The 16728-nt window shown below is 36.3% G+C and overlaps 1 protein-coding gene across 1 annotated transcript; it reads right to left on the minus strand.

The window, feature by feature from the left end:
- Nucleotides 1-1009: 1009 nt before the first annotated feature.
- On the minus strand, nt 1010-16471 carry LOC150104219 (uncharacterized). The gene is made up of 2 exons (XM_090396845.1): nt 15922-16471; nt 1010-2623 (listed from the first exon to the last, which is right to left on the minus strand). Exons 1-2 carry the CDS (start codon nt 16292-16294, stop codon nt 1773-1775), a joined length of 1224 nt encoding a protein of 407 aa, XP_090252971.1. The 5' UTR covers nt 16295-16471; the 3' UTR covers nt 1010-1772.
- Between the last annotated feature and the right edge of the window lie 257 nt (nt 16472-16728).

Raw genomic sequence — 16728 nt, forward strand, 5'->3', positions numbered from 1 at the left:
CTTATCGCGGAGTTATCGTCTTTAATTTCTACTTTGATGCCATTTAGCTCTTCTAAAATCCCTGAAGTTTCTTAGAAAAAACTTCACGTCAGCTTCTCCGTAGTCTTTGTTTACTGCTTTAGTTAAATCTAAACCGTCGCTGCTTCTATTTACTTTACTTGTAGTTTAAACGTCGGTTTTAGGAGAAGCATTAATACAACTCTGTCATTTCCATTTTAATTTCTTCCTTAGACATTTTTCGAAAGTTAGATTCTGTTACACCTATACATGCAGGATAATAATATTTGCTACATTCAAAAGAACATTGCAGTACTTCGTTTTCGTCTATCTTACTTTTGCAGTTGGCGACGGTCAACTTGGCTGTTGACCTTGAAGGAGGATTAGCAGGTATCGTGAGGATGGCGGTCGGCTCAGCAAGTGACTCGAAGGATTATACGGCGTCACTGAGTACGGTTTTTGTTCTTCTGTTGTAGCTTGAATTTTTAAGGACTAGTTTTACAGGAACCACTGGATCGATTTCGATGATTAATGCGTATACTTTTTCCACAGACAATCACTTTAAATATCCATGCCCACGCCGGAATTTGAACCCGCAGCCTATTGGCTCGAAAGCGGATACGCTAACTACTCGGCCCATCAGGCCTATATCGTATGTTGTGTTCTTGTACTCTTCCTCAGCTGGACAAACCAATTGTTCAGTGGAACAGACACTAGCCATAGGTGTGTGTGTGTGTGGGACAATATCAAAATATTAAATTAGAATAGCATCACTGAAATTTGTATAAAGAAAGTTCAAAAAACACTCAATTCAAAATTTAAAACTGGAATGATTTTAAGCAAACAAAACCTGACAAACATATCCTAATTCTTCTGTATTTGTCTTTTTTCATTAAAGAATTGCAAATAATGTACATCTATATTTAATTGTTACATGAGTTGCATTTTGAACTTTTAACTGATTGTTCCCTTAAATTGACGCAGCAAGAGACATTACAAAAAGCTGCACTCATGAGTTAGTCAAATAATTTTATTTCATGGCATTTAATATTCAAAACGATATACACATTTCCAGATAATCTGTGAATATTATTAATATAATACATTCCTATCATACGTCACCTTAAACTCAGTCACTGACCAAAGCATTCATAACTACTTCTGGCAAACTCTTCAACCACACTTCAGGGAAAAAAAAAATGTTCTAACAACTTTGCTAACTACACTTGCACAGTTTCAATGGGTACTCTTCTTTCTTTTTCTTCCTGCCATATATTAAAAAAAGTTCCAGCGTAAATCTTATAAAATACCTTTAATATTTTATATACTTTTATTGTGTTCTATTTTTCATCTATCAGTAGTTTTGTGAAGCCTCACATATTGTCAATGTATTCTTATATTAATATAATTTTTCTATGTGAAACTAAAAGGATTTCTCGAGCATCCTTTAACATTTCATGTTTGCTAACTTCACTAAAATAAACTGTTTTTCCTTGATTAGATTATATATCAGAATATTAAATATTAAATCAATTATTAAGGCTAAAATTAACTGAATTCGATTATTCTCATCCATAGCTTAGAATGTATGTATAATATATGACATTTTAATTGGAGAATTTCAGCAGTTTTCAAAAAATCAATTGTTTTCTCTCTCTCTCTCTCTCTCTCACACACACACACACACACACACACAGATGTTTCGTTTATAACTGCTTCAAAATAGACCATTCCACATCACTTTATCTTCAAAAGATGCGAATATTTGCCCAATATTAAGAACAACCACAATCTGCAACAATCATTCCTTCTTTTTTGTTTACTTGTAGTTCTGGTGGATCTTTGTCATCATAATGTAAAATGATCAGTGGTTGTAATTCTATAGGGGTACAGCATGGAGCTGGGATTTCTCCATCTGTTCTGTCATTAAGAATGTTTTGCAAGAGAGCATGGGTGGTACCATAATTATAAAATCCAGGACGTGAGCACTCACCTTTACAAATATATGCGTCATAAACCTTTGGCTCAACAACCCAATCCCATTCAATATCATGAAAGTTTATCTGCAGAGGATATCGGCAGCACGTTGTTCTGCTAGAATCACTTGTGCAATCTAGTTGTGCCTTGGGTTTTGATAGCGACTTTGACCGCTTAGACCTGGCAGAAGTTTCTTGCACTAAAATGTCAAGTATAGCAGTATGCTCTGATCCACCGTTAATTTTTCCTTCTTCTGCTCCATCAGTAATAAAAAAGAAATCAGGAGAATTATAATAATCAAACTCTATATGGAATCCAAAATTAATTGCTGGTTTTTCAATCCAGCTAGCAACAGATTTAGAGACATCAAAATCTTCCCAACCATCATTTTGGAATGTTATATGTCTAAATTCTACTAGTAATCGCTCTGGGTTTTCTTTAGTTGCTTCTTCCATAAGTTGATACAGTAAAACTGTTGCAGTCTGTTTTGGTCTTTCTAATGGATTCACTGAGCTTCTCTTTCTCATTCTGTACACTCTCATCTTCGCAGATGTAATCACCACTTTACTGTTGTTTAATGAAGATGTTCCAATGTTGACTGGAAAATACATGTGATGACTTTTTATAGATGATGCACTTCTCTTTGGAGCTAAAATAAAGAAATATTTATCTTGAATTTTAATACATGAACATTTTGTAATCATTAATATCAAGATTACTTAAACTAACACAGGTCAACAATAACTTCCTGAAGTCAGTCTCAAAATTTACATTTTAAATAGGCACCTTTATTCAAAATCAGTTTTAAGATCTTATATTTTCTAAGTATTTTAGAAATTGCATGATATCTGGACATTGAAATCAGAGATAGATCAAATAGTAGGAAATTAGGATGAAATTCTTTATTGCACCAGCACTTTCCTCCAGCTTAACGTGTCTAATATATCAAATATCATCTTTTTATATATTTAGATATTAATATATATATATATATATATATATATATATGAAATATATATATATATATATGAAATATATATATATATATATATATATATATATATATATATGAAATATATATATATATATATATATATATATATATATATATATATATATATATATATATATATTTCATGGATGATAATATACTGTTTAGAATTATCAGTGCATTCAAGAAAAAGAGGTAAAAGTCAGCCATAAAATCATTGTTCCGATGTCTACTCCTCAGTGCTTCCAAGAGTAATTGGAGAAAGTCATCAATATCCAGATTTTTCACTTCCTAGAGGGCCCACCAAATAATCGGTGACTATGAATATGGATTGCGGTATTCCCAGTACATAGTAGCCTTTATTATTATCCCTTTACGGCATCTTCATGGAGTCTCATCACTGGAGACCCAAATCAATCATCATACAAATCCTACCATGCCTCTCCTTGACTCCATTCACCATCAGAAACCTCACAGTTCATACTAGCAAACGATTTCACTCACTCACCTCTCCACGCAAAACATATTCGCACACTCCTACTGATCAGACTTACACATCTTCCACAGATGGCCCCTAATTCTATATTTTTCAAATATATTGAAAATTTTCACTTGCATCAATTTTATAAAAATCCCTTTAATATCTTAGAAGTTTATATCATGTTCCCACTTTTCTGCCTAACAATTCAACTTTGTAACTCACAAACCTTCATCTTCACCTGGAATAGGAACTATTCCACAGACCTGTCACAACCTTGATCACTCATCTGTGAATCGTTTCGTCCACTGGTCCCCCAAGAAATCCAGGTGACAAAGTCTGTGTGCAGTAGTCAAGATGCGGTAGAATCATAGCCTTATAAAAAGGGATAATACCTTCCTTATCTTTACTTGTTAGTATGTTTTTCAACATCCAAGTAATTTGTTGAGCCATTCAGCCAACGTTTGCAATATGCCCTCTGAACTTCAACTCTTTATGCACCATTATCGCCAAGTCCCTGGCCTCCTCAATTTCCTGCGGTCCAATGGGACTTTTCATCCCAAAGTGCATAATGTTACATTTAGCAATATTAAATTGACAATCATTATCCTTTGCCCACTATGCTAATTTATTTAAATCATATTTTAATGCCCGGAACACCGCCAAAGTGTTGGCCGACGAATGACTGTTTTCACATATTATCCATCGTAACACCCTACAGTCACGTTCAAGGAGTGTGGCGAGTCGTCCACTTCTTAGCAGTTAAATCCCTGCGCTTCCATCTCAGTGTGGTATCACTGATTGTTGATCAGGTATGATCCAGTATCAACAATTTGCCAAACAGATAAGCATGCAGTATGGTATCCTATCTCAACACCGCTTTCAAACGCCACCAGTTCCCTTCTCCCAGCTTACTTATATTTAAAAAGTAGATGGTTTTCAGTTGGTAACTACAACCCTGCTTATTTATATGCTTGACGTGGCTTGCAAAAAATTGTACAGCGTTTTAAAGTGTTTTCAGTGTCGATTTTCAATAATGATTTTAATAAGTATTATGGAAAAGCATCTGGGTAATGACCTTTCAACAATGCACAGCAATATACACATCTAAACAGGGAGTGTGTGTGTGTGTGTGTGCTGCGCATTAAAATATTAGGGAAACTTGATGCGAAGTTATCCTAGTCATGAAGATACTTTGTGATAAGTCAATTAGTATAGTTAAAACAAAAATTTCAAGCGGAATTTTTTTCCACCCGGATAACATCCCTGAATTATTAAATCATTGGATTAATTTTTATTTCTTAATTGCCTAGACCAAGTTCAAAGAAACACGACTGGGATTGCACAATAAAAAAAGTGTGTGTGTGTGTGTGTGTGTGTGTGTGTGTGTGTGTGTGTGTGTGTGTGTGTGTGTGTGTGTGTGTGTGTGTGTGTGTGTGTGTGTGTGAATCTCCATAGCTCAGTCACTTTCAGGGATTAACTCTTGTTAAAAGTGCTTGAGGTTTTTTTAATACCATCTAGGATGGGATTCAAAACACATAAATAGCATTTGTCAGATGAAGGTAGCTGATCTCATACGAAGGACGTAGGTTTTTCTCCTCCTGAATAGGTATTTTCATCCCATAAAAACAGGTAAAGGCGTCAAAAAATAAACGCAATTGGCAGCTTAGTACATTATGTAGACAGTGGTTAGTCTTATCGCTTTTTCCACGACAAGCCCGCCTTAATGCAAAGTTAATTAAGAATGGGATAAATGCAATATAACACAGTCTCCTGTTTACACGCATTCCTGAGATCCTTGTGTAAATGGAAAATGATTTTCTTATTCAAATACACAAAATAGGGATAGAGGAAGTGGATGCCTTTGACCATCAGAGAAAATCTATAAATCTTGCGTAATATATGATATTTTTGGTCTATTTAAGTATATTACACATACTATTAAGTAATAATAAGTATTACTTAATAGTGGGTAATATAATTATTATACAGACACCTCCATGGACTCGAAGACTCATCGCGGGAAACCTAAATTATCCATAGACCTTTCATTGAGCTAATGGACAGACTAGGCACACAACGGACTCTGGAAACGCATTCTACTCGTTCACCACTCTCCAAAAATAACACCCGTTAACCACATTCTTACCCAGTTTCCAGGGACGACCTCTTGTTCTGTCCCACTTACCCAGTTTTTATGCCAAAGTATTTTCACCGCATTAATCCTATAAAAATTAGTAACTTAAATGTTTCAATCATATCCCCTCTCTTTCCCTTATCAACCAACTTTCGCAACTCACAAATCACCAATCTATCATAGGGACATTCCAAAGACCGCTCATCAACTAGCCTCTGAATCTCCTCCAACGCCTTCTCATCCCTAGCCAGACTTGGTACGCTAATCCAAATATGGACGTATCAAGAGCATTGATATCTTCTTTATATCTGCATTTTTCTTCAGTAACGAAATAATCCTATGAATTGCCTTGGACACCTTAACATGTCCTCTGAAATTCCGCTCTATCTACCCACCACCTCCACCACCACCACCACCACCAAGAATTTCAGTGTGGCACACAGTTTGTAATCTTTTTATCCCAAAATACGTACACATTCTTCGTATTAAACTGAACAATTATAGTTTGTCCATAGTTAACCTAGGTAATTCATCCTCGAAGCTCTCTGTATATTACCTTGATTAACTTTGCTACCCAATTTTTCATCATCAGAGAATAGCTGAATATCTCCCTTCAAATTATTCCTATATAAATTATGTTCAAATTAAACAATAATCGTCCAACAACAGAGCCTTCTCCTGAACTCTGATCCCCCATTTACCACTTTTCGGTATTTATTCATCAGTCATTATATCACCAGTTTCATATCCAACCCCATTTGTTCCAGTTTGCTTAACAGTATTGTAAAAGGTATCCTGCCAAACGCCTTTGCCAAATACAGCAACATCATTGCGTATCCATTCCTTTTATCCAGTTCTGCCGTTACTCTTATAAGAAGTTAATAAACTACTAAGGCAAGAACGATGCGTAACAAATTCATGCTGTTCCCGTAATAGAATATCATATTCTTATCCACCCATTCTTGAAGCCTCATTGACCAACTTTTACCACCACTCCAGAGAAGACAGTAACCGGTCTATAATTTTGTACTGCAGTCAGAGTTGCCTTCATGCAAAGGACTTTTTTTTCTCTCCTCACGTTAAACAGCTCAGTAAGAGACACTGACAATTCATTTGCACATTCTCGTGATATGCAAGCTAAGATTCCATCCAAAGAGTATTTGCAATGGGATTCTGCAATCTCTGTACTTCGTATTCTCGTATCAGTTCCTGAATGTCAGACACATAAATATCCTCCGTTTGGTGAAAAATCTTCACTGAGCACTGCGATATTTATTTACTTTTGCACCTCATTATCATTAGTACCCACTGAAGTTATTCTTCCTTTTACTTACCACATAATGACAGGAATCCTTTGGTATTTCGTTTGACCCGCTTGGCTAAAGTTTTTTCATAATCAAATTTTTCCGTTCTTACTATTCTGGTCACCTTTCTTGCCTGAGCTTGGTACTGCCCGTTAATTTGTTGATCACCTTTCTCCTTATAAACTCACCGCAGCAATTTGTTTTTCAGATCCCGCTTAAGAATACTACTCATCCATCTAACGCCTAGGTTGTGAATGAATTCTAATGTTGCTTCTTTCGATGTCTTTTGACAATATCTCCTATGTAGCAATATCCTTCCAAGGTAACTTATTCCATGACCCTGCTGCAAGATGCTCCGGATCTTGCTATGTGATGACAAGATCTGTCCGCATATATTATTCCTTAACCAAACAAATCCGCGTATTCTGAAACCTCCCAATTCAAGAAAGCGTGATTGCTCATCAATGTAACCATTTCAGTTGTCGACAGATCTGATCCTATGACGATCCAAAACTCTTATGCCACGAGTAATCTCCATCGCATGCTTTTCAAATAATTATCTTTTAGTAGGTGAATGATCAGTTTCGTTGTTACCATATAATCTTTCCTATTTCCGGTCTATCTCCGTAGTTAAAATCTTCCATAATAATTATTCGATCCGCGCTCATCACGTTTACTTACTGATGCATGTTTTCTATATCATTCCTTGAACCAATTGGCTTATAACTGCTACCAACTGCATGATTTTGTCTTGTAGGCCACTATTTCACCAAATTACTTCAAAGAACTTCTATTTACACATGCACATTTATGAACTTCCTTCTCTACCTCCGTCTCTTAATGTCCGAAAGCCTTCAGTTATCAACAGCAATACCGACCCCCCCCCCTTCGATCCTGACTTCTCTAAGAATAATATACGGATCATAATCTATTCATGTAACTACATCTGCTGTCAACTTTCATGTAACTACATCTGCTGTCAACTTTCATGTAACTACATCTGCTATAATTTTGGCACTAATTAATGGCAAAATCTCTTCCCTCTTACACTGCTTGATAAGAAATAAACGGACTCCATATGTAGGACCTCTTTCGATACGATGACTGCAGTAATCTAATCCTACGGGGCATACTTCTCACAAGGGCACAATAGCGACCAATAAGAATTTGGGACCACTCTTTCTGTAGACATTTAACGAGGTCTTGGACTATTGTGGGACAGACGTCCCTTGATCTCACCCAACGCACCACAGTTCATCCCACAGATGCTCATAGGGTTGATATCAGAGTTCTGAGGAGGCCAATCAACTGCGGTGACGTTCATGCCCATAAACGACGCAGTTTCAGCTGCAGCCACCTCAGAATTTCATACTTGGGGGGGGGGGGCGAAGCCCCAAGTGTGAAATTCTGAGGTGGTAACAGATGTTCACCAGCCACATGCGTCCATCCGCTCATTAAAGATGGTGCATATTGCGGTTCTACCACAGTAAGCGAAACCCATGTTGTTAGCCTCGAATGTTTTGTACATATATGTTCCATTCGATGCCTGGAACTCCGCATTCAACGTGTCAGCTGTCGAATGACTGTTTTTACATATCATTCGTACCAGATAAACCTGCAACATGGCACACTACCACAACGCCTCTTTCGAACTCCGTCAATTCCCTTCTCGCAGCCATTTCACCCAGATCCAGTTGCGCCGACTTGAAAGCATCACATTCCTCCATTTTATACCTGCTGCAAATATGAGACTCGTTACATTGCGCAATGCATGTTCCCCATTGAGGTGTCCATTGACTTCTTTCCAATCAATGTGTTTCTAATGCTAGAATTCGTATATAAAAATTGTAGTTTCCCCAACCACATTTGCCACCTCAATAATAATACCAGTAGTATAATACCATTATCATATTCCAGACCTGTTTTCCTAATACTAATGAACACATTAATTAGTTATTCATGCTACGTAAAATTTAGGCTTTCACAAGTACTTAGTTTGACATGATTTCAGCATGAGATCGTGACCAAAGAGCAGATCACACAGGAAGGATGAATGATTTTCTCATCTTACTCTTGTTCAATACCAGATGTAGTTACCAGATTTTCTCCAATTCATAATAGTTTTTCCTAGTATAAAGAACGTCAAGAGAGGAAAAAAATAATTTATTAAACTTACAATTCGAATTATTTCCGATGGTTCAGTCTGTGGTGGCTATCCCACTTCTTTTCTCGCAGTGAATAATTTGTAGGTTTTAGCTTATTTTGAACGAAGTAACCAAACGACGTAAATCATAAAAGGATGTTTATGATTTATCTGTATTGTCCGTGCGGCTTGTATCTAAGAAAGAACTTGTTGAATATTTACATCCTCAGACTGAATTCACACCTAAGAGAAGAATACAACGTAATTCTCCTTTTTTCTGGAAACATTAATCTCTTAGCCCGAAAACGAACACAGAGATTCCTACATACTTAACCCATTGTACTGTTGTCATAGAAATGCTGCATTATGAGCACCCTGAGAGACAGAGTACAAGATATATTCTATATCCCTCAGTGGCGGCTTGTATTAATATAAAGGATATCTTAATTAAAAATGGTTACAATATGAAGACGGATATCTTACAACAAACTTCAGGACAACCGAGAATAAGGAAAATTGAAAAAAAATATCGTAGGTAGGTGTCACTTGACCTTGCATAAAACCGTGACTGACAGAGTCCAGGTCTTTAAACAGCACAACGTAAAAGTCAATATACACTATAGCAGATCAGTGCCATGTGTGAGCAAGTATTTTTATTCATTATTTCACATAGCCCGAAAACTCTACTCTACATGGAACTTTTTAAGCCATTTAAGGTCTCCAATAAGCAAGGTGGTGGTCTCACACGGGCTATGAAATTCTTCTCCCACCTTAAGAAATAACAAATCCATTCTCACAGCGGAATTTGAGCCGCCGACCTTTTGGTTGGAGAGCGGATACGCTAACCATTCGGCCAACCAGGCTGGCATTCACTCATCAAAACAAAGCCACTTTTTTTAATGTGGTTAATGTATTTTAATGGTGGTTAATGGCTTCATTAACCGCCATTCTGTGGTTAATGTAGCCAATTCTTCTACCATTAAAGAAGCCAGAAGTGTACGACATATACTTTGTAGAAAGATTTTTACCTTGGGTATATACTATGTTAAAGGTACCAAGCAATTTTATAAGCTAGGTTTTAATCATTTTTCCCAAGTAAGCAAACAGACAAGTAAGTCAAGTTTGCGCCTGCACGTAGTGCAAGTCTGAGGCAACTCGTTGCAAAGGTGGAGTAAGTTCGGATCACTTTTCTTGGTATTTTCCCCTAATGCAAAGCGCATTCCCTTGCGGAGATGTATGATGCTATGCAATAAAGGTAATGGTCACTACCCAGACCAGTTTCAACCTTCGAGGTCTCGTCAGTGGGAGCCAGACCTAAAAATGCCAAGGTTAAAGTAATACAGAGCCTAAACATTTTGCCTAAACAAATTGCTACAAGGTGCTTAAACCTCATTAAATATAAATCTCAGGACGAGAGTAAGATGTAGAAAGTTTTTTTACCTTGGGTATATACTATATTAAATATACCAAGCAATTTTATAAGCTAAGTTTTTAATCCTTTTTCCCAAGTAAGCTAACACACAAGTAAGTCATGTTTGCGCCTGCACGTAGTGCAAATCTGAGACAACTCGTTGCAAAGGTGGAGTAAGTTCCGATCACTTTTCATGGTATTTTCCTTGACTTACTTATCTGTTTGCTTGCTTGGGAAAAAGGATTAAAAACCTAGCTTATAAAATTGGTTGGCATCTTTAACATAGCATATACCCAAGGTAAAAAAACTTTCTACATCTTACTCTCATCCTGAGATTTATATTTAATGAGGTTTAAGCACCTTGTGGTAACTTGTTTAGGCAAAATTTATAGGGTCTGTATTACTTTAACCTTGGCATTTTTTAGGTCTGGCTCCCACTGACGAGACCTCAGTAAAGGTCGAAACCGGTACGGCTCTGGCTCTGATTTGAGAGGCTCTGCTTGAGGGTAGGTTTTTGCCTGTCTCTGAGTGGGGCCACCGCTGAGATTATGGCTCTGTTTGGTGGTGGGGTGAGTCTGCCACTGGGTAGAGCCAATGCTGAGAAGTTCTTCTCGGTGATGGGGTGAGCTTCTCACTGAGTGGAACAACGCCGAGTTGGGCGATCTTTCGGGATCATCTTATTTTTAGAGCCCGCTTCACCTATGCACAGGTCTAAACCGGTCTGGGTAGTGACCATTACCTTTAATGCATAGCATCAAACATCTCCGCAAGGGAATGTGCTTTGCATTAGGGGAAAATACCAAGAAAAGTGATCGGACTTACTCCACCTTTGCAACGAGTTGCCTCAGACGTGCACTACGTGCATGCGTAAACCTGACTTACTTGTCTGTTTGCTTATTGGGAAAAAGGATTAAAAACCTAGCTTATAAAATTGCTTGGTATCTTTACATATCAAGATATCTTTACAATACAGATCTACATGACCAATTCTACAGAGTAGAATTGGTCATGTAGGTCTGTATTGTCCTCATGCAGCTTGTATCCAAATGGAAGGTGAGTGGTTCTACACATAAGAAATCTTCACGGGTGTGCATTTTGGAGGAGGAAAGAAAAAAATGACATAAATCTGGTTTAGACTTATACAAACGAGAGAAACGTCGTAATTCGGCAGAAAATCAAACTGCCTTGCATTTCAAAATCTGAAGGTTCAAAGAAGCACTGCAAATGTAACTTAATAAGGACCAAGGTTTAATGCCTAACATAGGTGGCCTGCTGTTAAAACTTTTATAATTTAGCAGAGGTAGGATAACACATACAGATCATACTTGACAAGAAATTAATTCTTATCAAGCTTTCCTATAATATGAAAGACAAATGTCAGCAAGACCAACATTAATACTTGAATTTGGAAATGTATATATGTAATTTTAGGAATGGGATCACAAAGGAGATGATCTAAGAACTAAAATAATTTTTATTCCTTCCTATATTTTATAAACGCCAAATTGAATTCTTTATCCGAGAACAATTCACAGAGATATGCATGCAGTCACTTTATGAATAAGAGAAACTAATATTAAGAAACAAGGTTAGTCCTACGTGCACCTAATGAGTTTGATTGGACATTCTTGACAGAGGTAGGATGATTAGGATTGTTCCTTGGATCTACCTCTCTCATATAAGAAAACAAAAACTGACTTTCATACTTATTGGCTTCTGCAATAAGGAAGCCTTCTTCTAATTGATTCTGTGGAAATGATAATCTCCACAGAATCAATCATTAAGCATATCTGCTCTTTAAGCAGATGTTATTCTCCTAGATAAATACATGAAGTGTGCATGATTCTGGAGTAGAGCTCTCATCTACAAAAAGGAAAATAAAAATAAATGTGAGAACTGCAGTGAAAATTTCTCTACTGAATGTTCCTGGTGAGGTTTATGCAAGCATGCCTGAGAAAAGACTAAGCAAAATTGTAGAAGGCAAGCTTTGAACAAGCCGATTTCAGGCCAGGTGTTAGGATCAGATGTTCACTGCATGAAATCACGAGAGTATAAACAAGGGCCTATCTAAATTTTTGTAGATCTGGAATATGACATGGCGCCAAGAGAAAAGATGTTCGAAACGCTGCTTAAAATGGGACATTATATAGACAAAAACATTATTTATATTTGAGTTGGAAGTCTGCAATTAGAGATGGGTTGATGCGAAGTCAGGTGTGATAATTATGCGCATTAACTCCACTATCATTCATTATCTATATGTATTATATTTTGAAGGAGAGTGGTATTAAACCTTATATCGAAATTAGAAATGCTAATCTCAGCTCTCTGGAGAAACGTCAATAATCTACATTGTAACATGGCATATAAGAAAATAGATAAGACTGCATATAAGTCGTTATCGACTTTATGCAGTCGAGGTTATTCTAATAAATCCAGTATAAGACTGCAGGTTTCATGACAAAATTGATTAATTGTTATAACAAATTTGGTATGAAAATCAGCAATAAAAAGAGGCAGGAACATTGAAAACATCGCCTGCATCCTAAATAGAGAACTTAGGCTCTTTTTTGTTTCTTTTGGTGAATATGATAAATTAAAGTTGGAAATAGCTAATTAGCAAAACTAGTATGGTTGGATATTACTCACGATATCGAATAAGAAATAAATTTGTCAAAACACCCAATTAGCTGTAGTCTAGCTGTTCAAACCGATTTTAACTTATGGATTTGAAAGCTTGTCTTAGACAAACACTTGATCATAGAGTGCAAATGAGATATGAGAGAGTTCTGAGAAAGATTATGAAAGTGAACTGATGACATCACTGGCAGTATCATATTAACAATAAAAAATGGACATTGTTAGCATTCAGTACTGTGTGAAACAGAATTAATCTCAGGTGATGTGGTGACTTAAACATAATGGGAGAAGAAATGTTAACAAAACAAGTATTTTTTGCCAGGATGGCAGGAAATACGTGTACCCAAGAAACTCGTATATCCAAAGAAGACCAAGATATAGATGGACTGATACATTAAGAATTGTCTTAGAAGACAGAAATATAAAATCTGATAATATTAATCTTGACAGATAATTAATCTGGAGGAAAATTGTTGATAGGAAGTTACTTAATGATGAAGCTTTTTCAGTTCGTTCCTTCACGTACAGATCAAGAATTTGATTATTGACGAAAATATGCTTTTAGGAACAAGAGATGGCTGTTGCCTGCGATATTTCTGAGTCACCTAAGATCTGTCTAAAATGGCTAGTCAATGAATTCACTCCAATTAGAGGAAGCTTTGAATAGTTGTCAGTCGATTTTCAGAAAGTCAGGGTTAAGAGATTGCTGCCAATTCCCTTTGGGAATAAACACGTATTATTTTTTTTTAAATATACACTCTAAACTTAGAAGTAGAAGATATTCGCAAATGACTGACATTCATTCCTCAGATAACAGCTCCATAATATTTCAAGTTGTCGGAGTTATCTTAGCATTAGGTAACTGCTTTTGATTAAGATATCAACATTCAAAGTTCACGCGCCTTAGTGTTCTCAACAGAGCAAGGATACACGATATTACATCATTCCATCAACGAGAAGGGAAAAATAAAAATAAACCCGGAAAATCCAATAGTTGTAGAGATTACCCTATTCAGTTTATGAATTGCGCTTTCTGAAGCAGGAAAAAATTAGATCACGGTCACTTACAAAATCTAGACTTAAACATTTGCAGCAATGAATTCTGAACATATTGTGTATATTTAATAATTATCATCACTTGAATTTATTTGCGTGTGTAAGTACATTTTTTTGTTATGTAGTTCAAGTTAATATTATCATAGAGCAACCTTGGAAGGCACTACGATTAAATGCTTGTCTAGTTTGTTATGATGGTTAATTCCGTGTCTAAATAGATTCAAAAGCAAAGAGAACAGACTTCTCATCGAAAGCAAGCAATGGACGGATGGTCTGCTAGGAGGGAAAAAAAATCCTATATCGAATCTTACTGAAACTCAGCTTTACTGCAGCGATTTAAAGTATCACTAATTGTATTGAATATTTCTGAACGATACAGTTAGATATATGGGCGATTATGCTTACCCCTCCCCCTTTCATCCAAACCATGTTACATAAATATCTTCAAACGAGTACACCTAAACAATAAAATGATTTTGAAACCCTATTCCCAATTCCAGCAAACTGATACCATGCACCTTGCAGTAACTGACTGAAAATACCGACAGTAAAATCACAAGAAAAATTTATGAACATTACATAACACCTTTGAGGAGTCTAAGGACTCATCGAGGAAGTATGGTGGTTATTGAACTGGTCTAAAATGACTGGTGCAGTGAAACTTAGTTCTCTTGCATCCCTTCCCATATTATTATTAATATAGAATAAACAGCTGGGCAATCTTTCCCACTTCTTTTCACACTGTGTCACTGTGAAAGGGAACAAGACATGGAATCTAAGCAATTTAATTATTGCACAGGAGCCCGAATGAATTGAATGCATTGTTTGATAGATTTCAATTATTATTATTATTATTATGTGACACCTCCATGGAGTCCAAAGACTTATAGAGAGACAGTTTGCGAACAGCATCGAACGATTGAACTCTTCCAACTACTAACCGCGCTCAAACTTGCTTAACGTTTTGCGTGAGCCATTAGAAGCAGAGGCTCCAATTACCAACCTTAGCTGGCTAATTAATTCAAAGAAACGCAAATTGGTGGCAATGCAGATTTATAACTCCATAGAATTTAATGATGTCTTATCGCATTCATAAAGGACACAATTTAACATGCTACTTGCAATAGATGAATTGTCTTAATTAAAGTTGGAATTGTGTTTATTAGTTTCAAGGATTTTCTTTTTGTAAATGAACTGCTTGGTCTCACACCATGCAATTTATTATATCTTCTCAGTAACGAAGTCTAATTTGATTATGGTGGAAACCGTTATTGCAGGTCAGTTTACTAATTCCAGACATTTTTACGAAATGGACTGGAAATGAAGCATATTATTTTTGTTGTTGCCTACAGTCTTTGCAGCAAGACATGAGTGATGATTCTTGAGAATCAGTTGAATTCTCCCCCAAGGTCCTGTATTATATCCCACCTGGAGTTTTGCTATGCCACTGAGTTTCAACTAGGCCTGCTTTTATTGGCAATGTTCGGTTGCCATGGGTATTTATGAATCTCTTTAGATGACGAAAGTATATCATCGGATGATGATATTCATTCTTATTGTATTGGATACTTAAAATGACTTTAAAATATTCCACCTTTAGTCTCTAGAGCAGGGTTTCGGATTAACTAGATTCCCCGCGTAAAGAAAGAAAAAGCGACCTTTTGTCCCTACCCTGTTGAATGGATTTATCAAATAAACATCAAAAATACAAATAAAAATCACAAGCTTCCTGAATGGTAATAATTGTTGTATATTTAGCTCTATGAGTTTTTTAAAGATATTCTTACCTGTGTTAATAAAACTATAAAAACGCTGAATAGAAATGTCTTCTGAGCGTCCTGGCGTAGTATGCGTGTCACCTTCTTTCTTGGTCTGCTCCACAAGTCTTCTGTATAGTTGCAGCATTCTTTTCATAGTTTCTGAAGAAACATTTGCTCGGGACATGTTCGGTAAGTTAGCTAAGCCAAGGTGATCTAAAATAGATCGCTTAATGAGTTCCTTTTCTACTTCGATGTCAACATTGCTCAAATGTTCCCTATTTCGATTCGCAAGAGAGAAAATACTAGAAGAAAATACAGCAGATATAGACAGCGCGAGAAAAAACCATGTAATCATTGACCTAGCAGATGAGTGCTTTCGTTCACGGTATAAATCCAGCATATATTTATTTTACAAGAACAGCACTTGTGCTGTTCAACTAAATAACTATAAGACTTAGAAAGAGCAACAGGTTTGTTTTCACAAAAATCTATTGCAATAGGAAGCGTGTTAAGCTTTCATACATTTCCACTTGGTCATTCCTAAACAGTTCACTATTCAAGACTGAGCAAACTATTACACCGGGGTTAAATATATATATCCTTTCAATACAGCTGTGCAAAGGGCATCAATCACATGCCAAATAGAGATATATGAGGACTTTGAATCACATTCCGAAAAAAAAGTACGATTAATTGCATTTTAGTATGTCGAAGTTTGTAACTCGAGATCGATTAACGGTTCATTTTGTTATTGGCTTAATGTTACATGTGCAATCAAAAATCGTTATTAGAATCGAAGATTGATGATATCTTTTATGGAAATGACGGTAACTT

This window comes from Typopeltis vanoorti, chromosome 8, assembly GCF_054136105.1.
Source record: "Typopeltis vanoorti isolate ZY-2024b chromosome 8, IOZ_Tvanoo_1.0, whole genome shotgun sequence".
NCBI classification, from domain to species: domain Eukaryota; kingdom Metazoa; phylum Arthropoda; class Arachnida; order Uropygi; family Thelyphonidae; genus Typopeltis; species Typopeltis vanoorti.